The sequence below is a fragment of the Ceratotherium simum genome, chromosome 24 (assembly GCF_057802395.1).
Source record: "Ceratotherium simum simum isolate JZ-2026a chromosome 24, ASM5780239v1, whole genome shotgun sequence".
In the NCBI taxonomy this organism is placed as follows: domain Eukaryota; kingdom Metazoa; phylum Chordata; class Mammalia; order Perissodactyla; family Rhinocerotidae; genus Ceratotherium; species Ceratotherium simum.
Window position 1 is genome coordinate 30726221 of NC_141923.1, and position 20708 is coordinate 30746928.

A 20708-nucleotide genomic window follows, 5' to 3' on the forward strand; every position below is an offset into this window, starting at 1 on the left:
CATCTCACCCAGGGGCACCTGGGAAGAGTTGCTTCCTCTTCACTCCATTGGGCTATTTAAATAGCAATGGAGGTATTCCTTGCTTTAAGAAAACTGAAAATAAGTAAAATCTAGATTTCCAAGCAAGTGCATTAGAGAATGAGGGTTAACAACTTTACAAAAGAGATTAAGATAGGAATCTTTAAGTAGCATGTGACCAAACTAAATTGCTTTACAGCAATGCGCCTCTTTTTTTCTACCACCCTTGAATTGGAAAGACTGTATCTGTTATCCTCTTCCAAGGATTTTAGAAATTAGTTCTGGGCAAAAATAAGCAGTCGTAACAGTAAAATTTAGAAATGGATTTTTAGCACCTTTCTTAGCAACTTTTCCTTTGGCCCAACAGTGTGCATTGTTTCAGCCATTTCCCTGGCAGATAAGAAGCCTTATTCTTACAGCTTTATCTGGAAAATGACTTTTCCAGTTTTTGGAGACGGGAAACAGCCAGCCAACCTTTATGGTGGCACAGACAGGATTCAGTTCTGGGTGTAGTTTTTGCACCTGCTAGTGGCCACTTGGGTGACTTAACTTGTTGTGCCTCACTCTCCCCAGCTGAGAAGTTGCATCCCCCACTTTCTCCTTGTACTGAAGTGATGTCTTGAGTTCTGAGCCGAAGGAGCTCTGCAGTCAGAGCCCAGGCTCTTCTTAGTCCTGCATTTTACCGGGAGGGGGTGGGGGAGCTGTGTGAGCTTCGTTCTTTTCCTTTGGGTTTGAAGGTCTTTGTAGGAGGCTGATGACTTTCTCAAGACAGGCACACAGAGAAAGCCCATGGGATTTTTTCAGACTTCTAACAGGAGTTGCTACTGTTCATTGGTCCAAAGCTTCCCAGAAAATGTCTTCAGAGCTCAGCACAGTGGTCTGAAAGATCTTGAACACAGAATTGGCTCTCAGTAAATATTTATGGAATGTTGTTGGATGTGTGAAGCACAACTCCCACCCCCACTCCCACCCCTACCAAAGGAGGCAGCTCCAGAGGCGCAGTTGGCTGCTGAGTTCCATGTGATGCTCTGGAATGTGCTGGCCTTCCTTCCTTGGGAAGACGACACTACTGGAGAGTGTTACTATTAGTAGGGCAGTTTTTGCTCTGATCTGTCAACACTCCCTCACTTAGGGTCTTTATTGAGCCACGACAAACTCAAGAACCTGTGGCAGTCAACACAGCTGACCACTCTCTTCTTCTTGAAATCTCTTTTGGCTGCTGTGACCCTATACTTGCCTGGTTTGCATCTTACCTCTCTGGCCATCCTTCTCAGTTTCCTTTCTTAGTTCTTTCATCTTTAAATGTCGAGTTCCTCAACTTCCTCAGTCCTAGATCTTTTTCTCTCTCCTCTCCTCTTCCTTTCTCTTCTTTTTCCTAGATAATTTCATTAATTCTCGTGGTTTCAATGCCCACCTATGTAGCAAAAACTCCTAAATTGATATGTCTAGTCTATGCTTCTCTTTTGAGCTCTAAACCCTCCTCTCTTGGAATCTTCTCCCTCTCACACCCAGCCAGCTCCTTCTCATCTGCCAGGTATCAGCTTAAAGATCTTTCTCAGAGAAGCTTTCCTTGACTTCTCAGACTAGGTTAGGTTCACCTGTGGTTTGCTTTCATTGCCAGTTATGCTTTTCCTTCATGGCACCTATCACACAATTGTAAGTAGATATGTGTGTAGTCATCAATTTGAGTTCTCTGTGACTAGAGGCGTTTGGGGTGTCTTGCTTACCACTGTATCTCTTCTGTCTTATGCAATGGCTGGCCTAGCAGGTGCTCAAAAATACTCGTTCACGCACAAGTTCATGAATAATTACTGTAAGCTGGCTGGTTATGGCTGGGGTGTGGCCTGAGGCCATGGAACTGGGCAAAGTCAACTTGCTTATATGGCTACCTGCTCCATGAACTCATCTTCAGCCTTCAGCCTGCCCTATCTGAGAACCCGGGTCTCTATGGCCCATACCACTCAGAATCTCAGTCTGGTATTTTCTCTCCTATTCTTATCCCAATAGTCTCTCTGAGAGATTGGAATAGGGAACAACCCTGGCCAGTGTTCTTCTTAGACAGATCTTTGAGATGCTTTCATGGGTATCAGGTGGATGTTCATCCAGGCTTTTTTTTTAAGGAAGATTGGCCCTGAGCTAACTTCTGTTGCCAATTTTCCTCTTTTTCTTTTTTTTCCCTCCCTAAAGCCCCAGTACATAGTTGTATATCCTAGTTGTAGGTCCTTCTAGTTCTTCTATGTGGGATGCTGCCTCAGCACGGCTTGATGAGCAGTGAGTAGGTCTGCGCCCGGGATCCGAACCTGCAAACCCCAGGCTGCTGAAGCGGAACGTGCAAACTTAAGTGCTAGGCCACCGGGCCGGCCCCTCATCCAGGCTTTTAATGTAAGGCTTCTTTCTCTTTGGGGTCACTGTCATGGTGTCACTTTGAGACGGTTCCTAGTTCAGAGCTGTGGGAGTCTCTAAGTTGGATGGTACCTGAGAAGTCCTTGAAAAGCTATTAGATCTGCCCTTTCTTCGATGCTTCCATCTGCTATTTGCTAAGTGTCCCCTTTTCCTTCCACCATGAGTCACTTTCATCTCCACTCTCCTTCTCTCAGAGATAACTCAGTGTGGTTTGCATTTGAGGAACCGCAAATTTGAAGGGTCCTTATGTTGACTGAATAGACAGTACTTCCCCCAAACAATCATCATGATGTAACCAGCTCTCTGAGGATTTGGAAGAAGGAAATGGGGCCTCCTGCTGGGATGTGGCTTTGCCTAGGGGTAGTGGTACCATGTGGGATCCTGACTGTCTGTGGAGGATGCTAGGTTGGTGGAGCTACCCCTAATTGGTGCCCCATCAATAGTATCCTTCTTTAGAAGCACATAATCCTCATGTGAAAGAGGCGACACAAGGCACTCTATGGTGGGTTTGGCAGAGTTGGGAGCTCTAGAGAAGGGTGAACCCCCAGCGGTAGGCAAAGCTGTCAATTCTTTTGTGACAGAGTCAGTAATGGGCTTTGCCCTGGATGCTCTGGGCAGATTCCTGTCTGATTCACGGCACGGGGAAGCCTGGGGACATCATCCAAGTTTCCCTTCCCTGCCAAATAGAAGGTCAAGGGTCTTCACATTCTACGACTCATAGCTGTCCTCTCACTGCTGTTGTCTCTCTATGGCTGAGAACAGAGTCCAGCTCTGCAGGCCAAGCCTCAGTGTTGGTCCACTGGGGCTGTGTGCTCTAAGGTCACAGCTTAATGTTCTCCCTGATCTTGCTATTGACTTGGAAAACGTGATGCTTAGGATCAAGAAAAGAGTTAGGATCAGTGACTGGTCCTTTCAGGATGGACCTGGCCATTGTGTGCCCTTTGCCGTGATACTGCACTTCTTTGCCCTCCCTGCCAGGCCATTTCCCCCTCTTGTCCCTGTTGCTGTGCAGGGTGTGGCCTCCTGCTAATCTCCTGGGCATGATACTTTGGATAACAGTGCAATGCCTCACAATGCCCCTGAGATCTGTCCCTAGAAACCTCACTGCTCCCTCTGACCTCCTCCTCTGTGCCCTGAGGCAGTGTGAACAGCTTTGCAGGTCAGAAGGCCCAGCTCCAAATAGCTCTTACGTATTGCTCCTGCCACAATTGATGCCGGGGCTGGGGAGATAATGCTGGTCACTCTCACGGTGCTGCCTTGTGCTATGTGCTCTGTAATTTCCTTCTCTTCCTCTCTGATCACCACTTTCTGTCCTCATCAACTGGTTACACCTCTGGGGGGACACGGCTCTTAGGGCAAGAGAACTTGGATGGCATCTATCCTGGGTAAAGGGTTAATGCCCATTCCTGTCTTTGGGTCTCCATCTGATGTAACTGTGGGTGGTGGTGAGCAGTGTGGGTAGGGCCCCATTCAGGCCACAGTTTGTTTCCCAAATGGTGCTACCCCTGCCCTCCCTCCAAGTTGGGCATAAATGTATTTTTGGTTGAAAATGAAGGGTTTTGAAGAGTGATAAGTCAGACCCTCTGGCCGTAATGCTGCCATTTCTTCTTCCAGGTCACCCAACTTGTCTGCAGTTCACCCTGAACATGACCGAGGCCGTCAAGACCTACAAGTGGCAGTGTATAGAGTGCAAATCCTGCATCCTCTGTGGGACCTCAGAGAACGACGTGAGTTTGGGGCTTGCCTCGTAGGAGGGAGAAATCCAAGAAGCTGGGGATCCTTTGAGAGGTAGATAGGAAGGCACGACTCTCGCCACTGGGCTCCTGGGGAAAACGTCAGTCAGGACCTCCCCCTTACCCTTTGCCCCTAGGACCCTCAGGACCCTTGCACAACAGGGACCTTGGGTGCTCTTTATGCCTGTGGAGAGAGGTGCAGGAGGTGACAGCCAGAGGCTGCCTTGCTGGCCATCTGTCCTTGAAGATTCAGTGATAGACAATGGTGCCCGCTGCTTGTGGTTGGGGTGTACTCGACTGTTTACACCATGATCCAAAGTGCGTGATCTCATTTGGTCTAAATGTTAAGTGTGATAAAGGCAGAATTTTAAAAACCCCACTTTTTGTTGTTAGTGTGGTTGAGTCAATTCTGACTCCTAGTGACCCTGTGTACGGCAGAGCGGAAGCCTGCCCCGTCTTTTTGCGCCACCCTCTCACCTTCTACGCCGTATCAGACAGTGCTCCGCTGCTATTCACAGGGTTTTTTTTGGAAGTGGGTGGTCAGGTCCTTCTTCCTAGTCTCGCTTAGTCTAGAAGCTCCACTGAAACCTGTCCACCACGGATGACTCTGTGGCATAGCTTTCAGCATCACAGCCACACACAGCTGTTACAGTATGGCAAATGACACACGGGTGGTATGGTTCCCTGACCAGGAAATGAACCTGGGCCACAGCGGTGAGAGCGCCACTAGACCACTAGACTTTTAACCACTAGACCACCAAGGCTGGCACTTTTTGTTATAGATAACTTTAAACATATACATACAAGGGTAGAGAAAGTAGTGAAACTTATGGAGCCCATTACCAGCTTCAGCTATAATCAATACATGTCCAATCTTATTTCATAAATACTGCCACCTCCTCCCACATTATCCCAGTCATAATATCATTTCACTTGTAAATATTTCATATGTTTCTCAAAAAGGTAAGGACTTACTTTTTAACAAAACTAATAAAAATATTAACATAGCTAAAAAAAAATCAATAATTCCTTAATATAATCAAACAAACATCCAGTCAACATGCCTATTGCCTCAATTGTCTTAAATATTGTCTTAATTGTCTTAAATGTTTTTATTACAACTTGTTTGTTTGAATTGGGATCCAAATAAGGCCCATACATTGCAATTAGTTACATCTTTAATGTTTCTTTTAATGTATAAGTTTTCCCTCCGTTTTGCTCTCTTTTTTCCCTTGAATTTCGTTGAAGAAATCAGCTAATTTGTTTAATAGAGTTTCCCAGGACTGTATTTTTAATGACTACATCCCTGTGGTGCTGGTTGACATTTTCCTCTGTCTCTTGTATTCTCATACATTGGTGCTTAGAGGTAGAGCCTTGATCAGATTCAGGCTCTCTCTTTCTGTCTCTCTCCCTAATATAAAATATTATATATATATATATGTTATATCTATTATATATATATATATGTTATATCTATAATATATATAAATACTCCAGCTAATAAATGAAGAAGAAATTATAAAATAAAAATATCATTATTTTGCAAGCTCTAATGCAATAGTCATTCTGGTCGAAGATCATCAGTAGCTGCCACCTTCACAAAAAGAGAGACATTAGGCATTATATACCTCCTGATGAAAGTACACATCACTATTTATGAAGTGGTCTTGCCAAATATGTATATATATATATATATATATATATGTCTCTGTCATGTATATGCAAAATAGTGATATTCTTAATAATTTCTTTTTTGTTTATTAGCTGGAGTAATTCTGCAAAAAGAGACTTTTCCAACCTCATATTTGGTTACCCTCAAATATAGATAATATAGGAAAGGCAGGATAAATGCTTTATTCTTACCCCTTCTTTATCAGTTTTCAAAATAACAGGGTGGTTTCAACTTCTATTCAGGATAAAAACACTCAAGAAAATAGGCATTGTGGGATACTTTCTTAACATGATAAACTTTTTATACCTTAGAACAAAAACCAGTATCTTATTCAATGGGAAAACACTACAGGCATTTCTACTAAGATCAGGAACTAGGTAAGGATGGCCACTATTTCTTCTACTATTCATCATTATTACAGAGATATTAGCTAATGCAATTAGACAAGAGAAGTCAACTAGAGGTATAAGAATGGTAACAAAGTAGTAACACTCTCTCCATTTCATAAACTATTATAGTATATCTATTAACAGTATATTTACAAAACACTAGAGAATTAATGATAAAGTTAACTCAAACATTAAAGGCAGCAGGATATCAAATTACCATACAAAAATTAATAGCCTTCATATGCACAAATAATAACCATTAGAGGACATAATAGTAGAGAAAACCCATTTACAATAGCAACAAAGAAGAAATACTTAGAGATAAGCTTGACAGTAAATGTGTAAAACCTGTATGAAGAAAATTTTAAAACACTTTTGAAAAGACACAGAAGTGGACTTGAGCAAATGAAAAGATGTCGTGTGATCTTGGGTAGAATGACTCAGCATTATAAAGATGTGATTTCCTAAGTTAATTTATAAATTTAATTCAAGCCCAATAAAAACACCAACAAGCTTTTTTTTATGGAACTAGACAAGTTAATACTAAAGTTCATATGGAAAACAAAGAAGTAAGAAAACACTGAAAACCAACAAATTATGAGGGGAGACTAGTCCTACCAGTTGTGAAAACATGCTATGAGGCCTCTTTAATTAAAACAATATAGACCAATAGACCAATGGAATAGAATAGAAAACCCATAAATCAACCCAACTACATATTGACATTTATTTTAGCATAAAGGTTGCATCTAAAATTACTGGATCAAAGATTGACATTTTCATGAATGGTGCTGGGACAATAGGGTAACTACTTGGAAAAAGATAGAATTAGGTCCATATCTCACATAATACATAAGAATAATCTCCAAATGGACTGGGGATCTAAATATAAAAAATAAAACCATACTAGTACTAGAAGAAAACATAGGTGAATTCCTCTTTAATCTAAATGTAAGTAAAGATTTTCTATGACTCAGAAGCAATAAAAGAAAATATTGACAAATTTGACCACATAAAAATTTGCATAGTAAAAAACATGATACAATAAAAAGACAACTGACAAACTGGGAGAAAACATTTGTGACATATACCACAGATAAAGGGCTAATTTCCCTAATATACAAAGAACTCTTAAAATCTGAGGGACAAGGGACCAGAAACCTCATAGAAAATGGGAAAAAGACATGAAAGACAATTCACAAAAGATATAAAAATGGCCCTTAAACATTTGAAAAAAAAAGAAGTTCGAACCTTATTATAATCAAAGAAATTCAAATTAAAACAAAACAGATATCATTTCATACCTATAAAATTAGAAAAAACAAAAAAGTCTGACAATACATTCTATTGAGGAAACTGTGGAAAAACTGACACCCTCATACATTGTCAGTGAGAATACAAAGTGGTACAACTCTTCTAGAGGGAAATTTAGCCATACCTAATACAACTACTGGGCACTTACCTTTTGACTCAGCAATCAGTATATTGTGAATAATGAGAGTCAGGTTTCTCAATGTCAGAGAAAGAATATTCAAATAAAGGAGGAAGGCTAGACTGAACCCTCTGGTATTGGGTTGGAATAGGGGGTATCAGTATGAATTTCTGGTTTTTAATACAATATATTGTGTATATATATGTTTGTATATATTATATATCTATAACTCTCTGTAGCCAGCCCTGGTGGTCTAGTGGTTAAGATTCGGCACTCTCACCGTGGCAGCCCAGGTTCATTTCCTTGTCAGGGAACCACACTACCCATCTGTCGGTTGTCACACTGTGGTGGCTGTGTGTTGCTGTGATGCTGAAAGCTATGCCCCTGGTATTTCAAATACCAGCAGGGTCACCCATGGTGGACAGGTTTCAGCAGAACTTCCAGTTAAGACAAACTAGGAAGAAGGACCTGGCCACCCACTTCTGAAAAAATTGGCCATGAAAACCCTATGAATAGCAGCAGAGCATTGTCTATATGGTGTTGGAAAGTGAGAGGACGGTCCAAAAAGACCGGGCAGGGTTCTGCCCTGCTGTACACAGGATGTAGGAGTCAGAATCAACTCAGTGGCACTAACAACAACAAATAGCAGCTATATGTATACACACATCTGGATAGATACAGAGATAAATATAGCTGTGTGCATGTGTACCTATGCATACATTTATTTCCTAGTTCTGTTGGCTCAGATGGCCTAGAAGCAATGACAACCCAGAAGCAATAAGGACTCAGCACCTAGATATTGGTTTCTAAATACCATTCTCCATTAAAAGGAAGCAAGGATCCTTAGAGAAATGGCTGATGCCAGGGCTGGGGTGGGGAAAATACAAGAGGAGCCTGGAGTATCCTGTGGTACTAGAAAGTAGGGAAGTTCTCAAAAAAATGATAGGGCAGGTTTAAAGGACACAGGAGCCAACCTGAAGGAACTCCCAATGGTAGCTAAATCTTAGCAACAAAGTAAATAATGATAGTATTGGATTATATATCCATACTGATATTTTTTAAAATTTGAATACATAAGTAAATAAATAAATGTGGAAGAGGTAAACTCTTCCTTAGAGCAGGATTCCAATTAATAAAGGTAGAGGGAAGAGGGAAATCACCAATAGGCAAACATAGTTATGGTTGTTGTAAGCAAGAACCATCAATTGATGCTAAAATTAGTGGGCAAAAGTTTGGTGAGAAATAGAGTATTGAATAATCTCAAAGTATCTCCCCCATCAGATTACTTACTAATATATTACAAAGGGAAAAATCATAACTTTACAGTGGAGAAACTGGTAGACACTAGCTTAACTATATGATCAGAGTAACATTACTAGTAATAAGACATATTGGTATCAACGCCCCTTGATATGATGCACTGAGAGGGGCATAACATCTCTTTTGTAGTACTTTTGCCAAAAATGCATACCCTCAATCTTCTCATGAAAAAAGATCAGGCAAACCCAAATTGAGTGACATTCTACAAAATCACTGGCCTGGACTCTTCAGAAGTGTCAAGATCAGGAAAGACAAACTGAGGCACTGTCCCAGATTCAAGGACACTAAGAAAACATGACAACTACGTGCAATGTGGGATCCTGTATTGGCTCATGGGAAAAGGGACATAAGTGGGAAAACTGTGAAATTCAAATGAGGTCTGAGGGTCACTCAATAGTATCATACTAATGGTAATTTCCTGCTTCTCATGATTGTACTATGGTAACATAGGATGTTAACATTAGGGGAAGCTGAGTAAAGTATGTACAGATACTCTCTGTATCATTTTTGCAACTTTTCTCTAAGATAAAAATTATTTCAAAATAATAAATCAAAAAATAATGCGATGTTTCCCTGGCATCTTCCAAAGATGATAAGGTGTGTGTGTGTGTTTTTTTTAATAGTATCTTTATGAACTCAAGGATTTAAACATACTTGATTTGTTTCAGTCCATCACAGTTAAAATTGTACCATCTTTGGCCAGTGGGACCATAGTCGGGTTGGATCCTGAGTCCTTTTCACATGGCCTCTATAGTATTTGATAGTTTCCCTGCTTTCCAATATGTAAAGATATTTAAACATTTCATGCCCCAGACCTAGAATCAGCCATTTCTCCAAGGACTTCTGGTTCCTTTTAGTGGGCAAAGGTCTTTAGAGAACATAATATGGGTGCTAGGGGTTGCTAATTTTTACTGAGTTAGTCATTGTTTGGGGGAATTTTCAATGGACAGAGCTAGAAAGTACCTTTTGTTTGCTTTAAAGATAAAATGCACTATGAGTTTATACTGACACTGCCAATTCATACCCAGGACTGACTATAGGGTTTTTACTTAACCTCCTTGATCTTACATTGCTATTTTCTTTCAGCTATGTCAAAATTCTTGCTTCTCAATACCAACATAATCACTCATTGGAAACACACATGAAAGTCTCAGAATATCAATTCTACTATTACCACCAAGAATGTGATTGCTGAAAAGAAATATATACATGCATATCTGCACTTACTTTTGTCCTTGAGATATATTCGATTAAGGATGTACAGTCAACTACTTGTTTTAAAGTCACTTAGAATAGCTTCTTTCTGTGTGGTTATGCCATCAACTAATACATAATTAGATTCATTGGTTTCACTTTTCTTTTGTTTTATAGGGACAATTACAATGTGAATTTTGCTTTATGACCATGCAAAATATTTACTGGTTCCAGAATCAAATCTATAAAATGAACAGTATATTCAAAGAAATCTAGCTTCTATCCCTACCTCTTTCACACTATTCCTTACTCTGCTTATAGGTGATCATTTAAAAAATTATGGCTTATCTTTCCATTTTGTTTAAATGTAAGAATATGTATGTGCATATGAATCCATAAGAAAATGGATGCATTTTCTTGGAAAATGGAAACAAGTATAGATGTATTCCTTGTATTCCCATGTATTCATTCCTTCTGCACCTGCATAATTCTTCATTAGTTTATTCAAGCAGTCCCTTATCGATGGACATTAGGGTTGATTCTGGTCTTTGGCTTTTCAAATAGTGTTAATGCAGAGGTATTCATTGACTTGGCAGAGCCTTGGGGGAGGAATTAAGGAGTGAGGCTGCTTGGGCAACAGGTTTCCTCTCACATAGTCAGGGATTTACCCTGCACATCTCAGAATGGGATTCCCATTCTACTGGAACTGTAGCCATAGGCGGATCCTGGTTCTTGGATACTTGGGAGTAAGAGGTCATTAAATTGTGTTTTTCAAGGGGGTTAACATGAGCTGGGGGTTCTCGGTGGTTTTGACAGGCAATTATCCTGAAGAACAGATGGAAAAGAAGAGAATATGGTGCTAGACAATGATTAACCCATGAAAACACATTTAAACTCACAGATGTCTGGTTTCCCTTTGGGAAAGTCCAATCCAGGGTGTTCTACCTTCTTGTATTTCTCATGTCAGCACTACAGTAGGAGTTATCAGTGTCTTTAAGCATTAGTAATACTGACAAATCTCTCCCTGTTTTCTGGCCCCATCCTGACTTGTTTCTCCTTGTATTATCCCTAAATTAAATTGTCATATAACTTACTTCAGCTCCGACAATAATGATGTAACTTTTTTGGAGTAAACCACACTGACCTGGTTTTCATCCAACCTCCCTGACTGCTGCTTCTTAGTCTCTGTTTTTCTCTGCCTGTCCATTAAAGTTGGTGTTCCCCAGGGGTCTATTCTTGGCCTTCTTCTCAACAACGTTTTTTGAGTCCTTGAGTTTTCAGAAAATTCAATAAAAGCTATGGATTTACTCTTTCCTCAGAAAAATGTACACTTGTACCTATACACAAAGTTGTACATATAATTTCAAGTAGTTCTAGGAGTGGACAGCCCTCCTAGAGCACAAATGCAAGGACATCTGTTCTCACACACGCTGGGCTTCCTCTCCTAAGACCTCCACTGCCATCTTATTACCAACAACTTCCAAATTCATATCTCATGCCCAGGTCTCATTCCTGATCTCCAGCTGCCTCCAGAGCTCCCCCACCATGTGATCTATAGATCTACAGAACGTGTCTATAGCTGAGGTTGCCTTTTGCCTCCCGTGGATCTACTCCTCCACCTGTGTCTCAATGGGTAGCTGCATCATCTAGCTTGCTGACCAAGCCACAACCCAGGAGACATCCTTGATTTCTTCCCTATCACTCTCCACATCTAATCAATGGCTCTTAATGGGAGCAAGACCCCTTTCTTTCCCCCATGCCACAACCCTAGTTCAAGCCCCCAACATCTCTTGCCTGGATGACTATAGCTGCCTCCTAAGTAGTCTTCCAGCCTCTAGAGCCAACCTCTCTCCACTCGGGTATTAATTTTTACATAGCAGCTAGTGAGATCTTTCTAAATTGCAAGTCTGACCGTGTTACTCCTCTGTTGCTAACTCTTCAAAAGCTTCCCATTGCCCCATTGAAAGGTCTTGGTATGATATAAAAAGGTCTTTCCTGATCTCTCCTGCCTTATTGCTTGCTCACTGGGGTTTCCAACTTCTATATCTACTTTTTCCAGGATCTCTGCACTGGTGGGAGCCAAGGTGAGATTTGATACAAAACTTAATTTTGCAAATATCTTATAAGCCTTCCAAGCAGGTCCAAAGATCACTGAATGGAACAGGGCTGACCCTGGAGAATGGGGACCAGATCACAAACATTTACTGAGTAACTTCTATGTGTAAGGAAGTTCTGAAGGAGATGCAGAGACGAGTGAGACAAGGTTCTGTCCCAAGGGCCTTACAATTCATAAAGGAGTGGACAAAAGAGGCATGTTTCCAATGAACTATTCAAGAAAAGAAACGTGTATAGATGTCTACCATGTGCCAGGCTTTGTAACATCAAGGAAAATGCAAGTAAATGTCAGAGGGGAGAGAGAACTTCCATTTGAGGTCGATTAGTGAAGTCTTTGTAGAAGAGAAGTGTTTGAAGACTTGAAGGGTAGGTAGGGAATGGTCCAGAAGAGAAAGGGTCGGGGACTGGGAGGGCCTCCAGGCAGAGGGAACTGCAGGAGCTGAGGTACACACTGTGTCCTTTGAAGTTAACCACAGCGCTGGAGGGTCCTGTTCTCACCTGGGCTCCAGCCTCCAGCCCCTGGGGAGGCTTTTGGGGGCTGAAAGGTGGCATCACATTGCTTGCATTTCCTACATTCACATAATGAAACTCTAAGAAGATTCTGAGATGTCATGGATGCTACTATCAATATGGTTGTTGCCCATTTCACAGATGGAAAGAGAGGTTCAGAGGAATTCAATTAAAATTTTCAAACATTCAAACATAGTACTTTCTATGCATGAGGCAATCATCATGGGGAATATAGAAAGGCATAAAATTAGTTTTCTGCCCTTATGGAAGCACAGTAATTGGCTATGGGAGTTCAGAAGAACAGGAAATCCTTTTAGGCTTGGATGTGAGGTGAGAGTCAAGGAAGGCTTCTTGGAGGAGGAATGATTTGAGCAGAACCCTAAAGTGGGGGTAAGATTTGTATAGTTGGGGACGCAGAGGGGGAATTTCCAGATGTGGGCAAAGCAGAAGGCATATTCAGGGGACAGTGAGGACTCCAGGTGGGTCCTGGAAAAGGGCATCCAGGGAGGTTGATCTGTGGAAATAAGGCTGGAGGAGTAGGTGGGGGCCAGATGTTGGCCCTAAATAATTCAATCTCTCTCTTTCCTCTCCACCTACTCTATATTCCACCAGGACCAGCTACTCTTCTGCGATGACTGTGACCGTGGCTATCACATGTACTGTTTAAATCCCCCAGTGGCTGAGCCCCCAGAAGGTAATAACGATGAGGCTGACAGTAACAATCACAGCTACTACCACCACTTATTGAGCTCTCACTATGGTGCAGGCCTTGTGCCAAGGGCTTTACATGTTTTGTCTCATTTAATCATCACAACCCTACAAGGTAGGTATGACCGCTACCATTTTACAGATGAGGAAACTGAGGCACAGTTCAACCAGATGAAATTTCAACTTGAGGGCTGAGGAGATGTTTCCCAGACATATGGCTGAGATGGTGGGGAGGTATGAGCTTCAAGGGGAACTGGCCCAGGCCTGGTGATGCTGGTTAAGAGGCCCGATCAAGAAGCGAGGGTCTCCACAACAGTTAAGCTGATCATCTCTCAGCACTTCTGTTTTCTGAGCAGCATGTACTCTCTGTTGAGCTACAGGCTCTAGCACATTTTCAGGACAGAGACTCGGTCTCTAAATTGTGAGAGTCAAAAGAGAACAGGGCTTACAAGAAGTTAGGACCAAGGGTGGTCCTTGAGGGTTGGGAGAGTGTCTGCTGGTAATGCCATGTTGTTTCTTGTAGGAAGCTGGAGCTGCCACTTATGCTGGGAACTGCTCAAAGAAAAGGCCTCGGCCTTTGGCTGCCAAGCCTAGGACCCCGGGTCACAGAATGTGACTTGCTGCTGGAGAGGCTGAATCAGAGCCCAGTTCAAACCAGATCGAGCCCCTACTCCCATATTTCCAAACAGACCAACTGTAAGGAAAATCAGTAATCACAGAGGGGTAGAACCAAGAGGGCAAGGTATCTGCTTACCTCCCACACACAGGTTTAGTACTTCAGCCAGCCCTTCCTTGTTTCTACCAGAAAGATCTTGAACTTTTGAAGAACAATCTGAGCCCCATCCCTGTGGAACCCCTCTCACGTTAGCACTGTGGCTCTCTCACTGGTTCCCATTTTAAGGGAAGACATTTTGTGACCACCCATGAGTCATTCACGTATAGTTTGGTGTTTTCTATTGTGTCCCAAGAAATCTTCGCACAGCCTCCCTGCTCCCAGCTTAGGATCTTCATTCTGAACTCAGCAGTGGAACAAAGGGCTGTGGAGAAGTTGTTGTTTATTACAAGCCTCCCTGGAAACTTCTAGACTCACAACCTGGAGGCCATCTTGACAATGGAGCCCTGAAGTCCCTCCTTGTTCCCTGGTCTCTGTGAAGAGAAAGAGCGGCTTTCTGGACCCCCCAAGAGAGAGCCGGTGGTGTCCCCAGCCACGGTGGTCTCTTGATGGGGCTGGAGAGAGAAATGGAGGCACTGAGGGGTGGGAGGAAACACTGCGAAGATAATTCTGAACCCTGCCATAGCCAGGCAGTATTTGTTGTCCATCAGGAGTGGTTTTGCAAGGAAACAGGCTGTGTGGTTCCTTAACCCTCAGAGCTGGGGCATCTGTGAGGTGAGATGAGCCACAGCCTATGGCAGAGGAAGATGCTAAGACTCTGCCTTCCAACCAGCCTGAGTCCCCTAGTGGGACTCAAGAACTAGGGAGGTGAGTGAAGGCTGCCGGGTCAAGAATCTGAGTGTTGGTTCAAAAGACTGCAGCTTTGAGAAAACCTTCAGTATTGATGTGACACTACGAATTCCTTTTCCCAGTAATTTCTTCCTTCCGTGAAGTGTACGTTTGCCATTGTCTACTGAAACCTGACTCTCAAAATTTAAGGATGGGGGAGAGATGATTGTTCCCTAAACAAATATTTGGGGTGATATAATTATTTATGACCGGGGTAGCAGTGATGCAGAACTGTCAGCTTGAGGGCTGCTCTTGTCTCCTACGCTCCCCAATATGCGCTGGACTCTTGTTTTGAAAAAATATTTCGAGAAGAAAGAGGTGGGGAGGCTCAGGTTCCCAGAAGTCTGTGTTGGAAGTCAGCCCTGTGAGCTGGAGTGGATTGGACTGCCTTTGAATCTCCGCAGCAGTGGCAACAGCAGCAGCACACAATAACTGACACGTTTCTGGAAAAATCATTTGCCCAAAGGGCAGGTCTCGGTGAGGAGGACCCTCGCGCATGCTCAGCTTCCCTGAAATCAGCTCTATCTCTGTGGTCTGGCTGCTTACAACAAAGGCTGGGGTTATTTTTAGTCCTTCGGCTCCTGAAGAAGCCCCTGGAGGCTCGGAGACTCAGCTAGTTGGGCCACTTCTGCCCGGCTGCAGTGTTCGCTCCGCGACTTGGCAAGAGCCTTCCTTCCTGGTTAATTGCTCTTGGCCAGTGGACCCAGGGCAGCCTGGCGTGGAGCCGAGATGTGTTGGTCTCCCCCAGTCCTTTGCAGAGTGACCTGTGGCAAGAGATGGGGTCACTTTCCTGCAGGGGCCTTTGGCCTCGAGTGAGTTAAGCGCATACATAACAATCTCATTGAAAGGGCTCTGTCCAGATGGGATTTTCATCTTCCTCATAAGATGTTTCCTTCCCCCTGCTGGTTGGTGAACCCGTTTTGGATTCTGGAGGCCCAGGGAGGGTTTGAGAAGTTGCTGTGTCATCACATTGTCCATTTCCCTGAGAGGGTCACACCAGAGGGGCAGACTTCCTCTCCTGACTGCTCTGGCTCTCTGTCTTCCCACAAAACCCCAAGTGGGGTGTCCTCAAAGCCAATTATTGGTTTTGAAAATCACTTTGACTTAATTTTAGAAAAAGGAGTTACTAAAATGTTCTCAAATGCCACAAATGGCTAAAAAGTTGAAAAAGCAAATCTGAAACCAAACACTGTGTCCCTACACTAGATACGCCCTCTTTGGGGTGTGTACAAATCTGTTCCCCACCTCAACACAGATGGTGGCCTGCTCTGTCTCCAGCCACACCTGCTGCCACAGAAACTGTGAGGTTGAGATTGAGTCTCGCAGACCACGGAGGGCGCTATAAATCGCCCACAGTGGTAGGCTGGCTGGGGCTCTGGGCTGGACTCTAGGAAGGCTCAGAGGCCCCTTCCCAGTTTCACTCCCTGCAGGATGGGCCCAACGCCTTCCTCTTTGGAGACCTCATTTTCCCCATCTGAAAAATGGGGATAGCAAAGCCAGCTTGTGGGATGGCGCTTTCAGAGTATCACAAGCAGGCAAAAGTCATAGGCACATTTATCACCTTCTGTTTTGCAAAAAAGTAAGGTGTTGGTAAACTTCAATTGGTCTTTCTTTGAGCCCCAGAGAATGAGCCAGAATCATAGGGTGCACATGGATGATCAGGGTTTTAGTTTTGTCTCTGCCACTGAGTAGCTGTGTGACCTTGGGCAAGTCACTTAACAATCTCTGAATCTCAGTTTGCCCACCTGTGAAATGGAGAAAATAATATTTGCCCAGCCTGTGCCACAGTGACATTGGGAGTCTTAAAAAGCATCATGTTATATAAATAACCACCGGAGAGCAGGGCTTGTCAGGGAGGGACTCCAAATGATTTCTATGCCCCCTTTCTTGTGTGAGTTGGCCAATGTTAGACACCTTCTTGGAATCTCCATTTTGACCAAAGGGGGTTTACGTTTTAAGGCTGGGCTGCCTAACCACTGTTAGGGCCACTAGGCCAAGGCTGTGACAAGGAAACCACGACTGCGCACGGGTCTGTGGTTGGAGGTGAGGGATTTATGCTGGGGTTGGGGACTTTGGAATGCAGATACTTGAGACATTCCCTTCTACAAGATCAACACAGCCTAGAACGGAGAGCTAACTTCTGGAGAGGGCTAATTCAGTTCAGTGAACAATCACTTAAAAACTTTGGTTTAAAGCCGAGCTCCACTACTTTCTAGCTGGTTGACCTTGGGCAAATGACTGAACCTCTCTGAGCCTCATTTTCCATGTCTGTGAGGTGGGGAGATATGGCCCATCCAGCGATGCTGGTCGAGATCCTGGCGTGGGGCCCGGCGTGAAGGCCCCCGCACCGTGGTAGCTCCTGTCGTGTACAGAGGCACCAAGTGGAGATGATGATGCTGTTGCCCCAGCTCAAATCCCTGGAATGGCTGGGGTGCCTCTGTGTCGCTTCACCCCGATGTTGTGGCTCCAGCCAACCAGACAGGAGGTGAGGCTGCAGGATCCACACCGGAAGCTGAAACTCTCAGTTTCCTGTAGGTATTTTTGTGGCACTGCTTTTGGGGCCTGCAGCAAATCCAGGGCAGGCAACGCGCTGTGAGGAACTAGAGACTAAGCCCCTGCTAGCAGATTTGCATTCTGGCTTTCCTTCTCAACCCCCTACTGACTCATAGCACCTAAGGCAGGAGCCAGCAGGTCCCAAGTCTCCCCTGCCCCTGTCACTGCCCCAGGGCCGGGCAGGAAGCCCAGGCAGGAGCCGCTGCTTCCCCAGGCTTGGCTCAGTCTGACTGGAACCGCGGTAGCGAGCCCGTGGGTGGGGGGGAGGGGAGGGAGGCCAGACTCCTTCAGAGCTGGGGAAGATAACAGGTTTTAAGGTTGGGGGAGGGTTTGGGCTTCACAGTGATGGTTTCATGACACCCTGGAGAGTTAGACTCATGGTGCATTTTAGTCTCTGTGCTTTGAACACAGCACGATTCCTTTCAGCCCTCCCCTTAAAAAGTTCAGATATGTTAAGGAAGAAAAATGAGATGATTATTATGACTTTGCCTATGGGGGCAGTTTAGGAGATAGACCTGTGCTCGTCTGTGTTGTTGAAGAAAGATGACTGGCAACTTCAGGCTTCAGGGATCAGAGAAGAGGGGCTCCTAGTTTCCTATTTGAGTCCATGTGTGGGGGGCGGGGAGCCCTGAGGACCCCCTTCCCGGCACCCCAGGCCGGTTCTCAGTCTGTTCTGCAAGTGTGGGGACAGCAGCCTCCCTTCCTGTCTCACTCCCTGACCCCCAGGCTCTCCCCTCCTGCCCACTGCAGCGTGTCCATCTGTCCGTCCGTCCATATGTCACAACCCAAGGGAAATGACTGCCCCCCTGGGCCAGAGCCACGCTCACACTCCCAATGAAGATGCCCTGCCATGCCACGGAGCTGCGCATTGGTGTCACCTCTGTGGTTCACATCCCAGGAGAGGGAGGGTGGAAGGAGGTGGGGAGGGTCGAAGATCTTTTGTGTTAGGCAAAGGAAAATGAAGAGAAGGGAGAGGAGGGCATTTGAAGAGGGGGCCAGAAGCCTGGTTTCCACTTAGGAAGAAGTCTTGGAGCTAAATAACTAGAAGGCATGGAGAGGAAGGAAGAGTTGTTATAACTCATTTTTTTCTCAGGCCTGTGATCCTGGACAACGTGATTGTTTAAAAAAAAAAAAGGCCAAGCCTTTGCCCAGTTCTGGACACCAAGCTAGAACCCTCTTTCTCGAGGGCCCCTGGCCTCTGGCTCCCTGTTGGTTGGGGGGCTTCCAAGGGCAAATCGAGCAGTGCCCCCCACCCAGCTGGAGGTGGGAGGGACAGAGGGTCTCCCAGCTGGATCCCTGTGGATTTTCCCACTCCCACGGGAAATGTGGCCTTCTGACTTTCTGAGATAAGCTGCTGAGGTCCCTCCTGGTCTGGATGGGGTGGGGGCGTTGGTGGGGAAGGAGATGGCAGCAAAGGATGGACTAGATCATGGCCTGCAGCCCTGGGGAGTGGAGGAGTTCCAGACACTGCTACCAGAGGTGCGGGAGGAGCTGGGGTTCCCAAGCCCAGGATGCCAGCAGCGGAGACATGATGCGAGGGGGGATCCTGGCTATCCTGCTTCCCCACCTGGCAAAGTGGAAGGGGTTCCTCCTCCCCTGCTTGTGTGTTTCCCTTTTTGGACTCTCACTCCCACCTCCAAAGGATGCTTTTGGTTTCCAGATCAGCCCAATTTCATCTGGATACCAGGTGAGGAATGGGGAAGATGGTGGGAAGCAACAGATACCTTAATTTGCCTCAGGCCTGCAAGTCTCCCCACCCAAGCCCATGGCCCTCACGGTGTCCTTGAGTCTAATTGATCGGTGGTCAGAGGCAGGCTTTGCAGTTGTTTATGGGTTGGGGCTCCCTTCCCCACTCCTGAACATTCCCAGGGCTTGAGGGGTCTGTTTATGATTCTCCACCAGAGGCTGCGACCACCAGCCCTGGGTGTAGAAGCAGCAGAACAGATGGGGTAGTTCAGGGCCTTTGGGGGGGAAGGTGTTTGACCCTGGGAAGCTGGATCCCTTTTTAGGAAAGCCGGAGACCCTCTGTCAGGGGACAGCTGAGGTAATTGTTCTGTGAGGGAGGAAGATGTCCATGCCGACTGCTCGGGTGCCCTGAACGTGGGAGGAAGAGAAGACACCCCAGAGAGATGGAGTGGGAACTTCCTTGGAGCATCTCAGCGGCTGCTTCCAGGAAGGGTTGGCTGCGTGGCACCCTCTCCATGCTCCGAGCCCAGGCTGCTGGGGAGAGAGGCCCAAAAGAAGCGCCGCCAGGAAACTGAGGGGCAGGAGTCTGGGCCTCGCTTGTTCCTCATCCAGTTGGTTTCCCAGAAGAAACAGGAACTCCCTGTGTGAGGGGAGAGATTTGGAAGTGGGTGGATTCCCAGGGAAGGTGCTCTCTGAACTCTGAGTGAGCCCTGGCTGTGTCCCCTCAGATGGCTGAGACCTGAGGTAACTCCCCAGGGTCCCATGAGGCTGTGAGGGGTCAGAGAGCACAGGAATGCCCCTTGGTCACAGTGTCTTTGTTCCCAAATCCTTCCTTTCTTCGCTCCAGTGCCTTGAATGAGGGTCACTCCAGGGTTTCCCCCTCTTTGGCCCCACCAAGAGAAGGAAGTATTTGTGCTGATGGTGACATTTCCCAGGGCAGGGCAGAGGAAGGCAGGAACCGGGACTGGAAGGCAGCCAGAACCCTCCTCGACAGAGATATAATTACTAATAATGACCTCTAGCCCAGGCGGTGAGCAAAGTGGCCGTTCAGGACAGCACCAACCCAGTCTGGCAAATAAACACCACTGTGGTGGGGAAGGGAGGGTGGGTAAGCAGTCCCTGTAGGAAATGGGGGAGGCCCGTGAGCCCCTGGGACCTATGTTTTCCCTCAGCAACCTCTCTAGGTTGTATTTACACTCATTGTATCCCGTTTTCTTGCCTCTCTGCATCTCTATTATTTCTGTCAGTTATTCAGATTGATGATGAAAACAGGGACGTACACATACACACACGCACACACGCACGCTCCTTGCTTAATGAACTCAAGAGAACCTTATGTGTTGCTCCAGGATGAGAGGCAGAACCTGCCCATAACCTGGGGCTGCCGGACAAGACGTGTTCTTTCCCCGAGGTCCTCCCAGGCCAGCTCTCCAGCTTCCAGCCCCTGCACAACCGCAGGGAGTTGTATAGGGAG

General features: G+C 45.3%; 1 protein-coding gene across 2 annotated transcripts in view; it reads left to right on the forward strand.

The window, feature by feature from the left end:
* The window catches only part of DPF3 (double PHD fingers 3), a 241609-nt gene extending 223814 nt beyond the window's left edge, over positions 1–17795 (forward strand). For both annotated transcript variants that reach the window (XM_087448284.1, XM_014784367.2), the window contains 3 exons: positions 4036–4148; positions 13399–13480; positions 14018–17795. In XM_087448284.1, the coding sequence (XP_087304410.1) occupies positions 4036–4148; positions 13399–13480; positions 14018–14088 (266 nt within the window). In that variant the 3' untranslated portion in view covers positions 14089–17795. The remainder of the gene's footprint in view (positions 1–4035; positions 4149–13398; positions 13481–14017) is intronic.
* The last annotated feature ends 2913 nt before the right edge of the window (positions 17796–20708 follow it).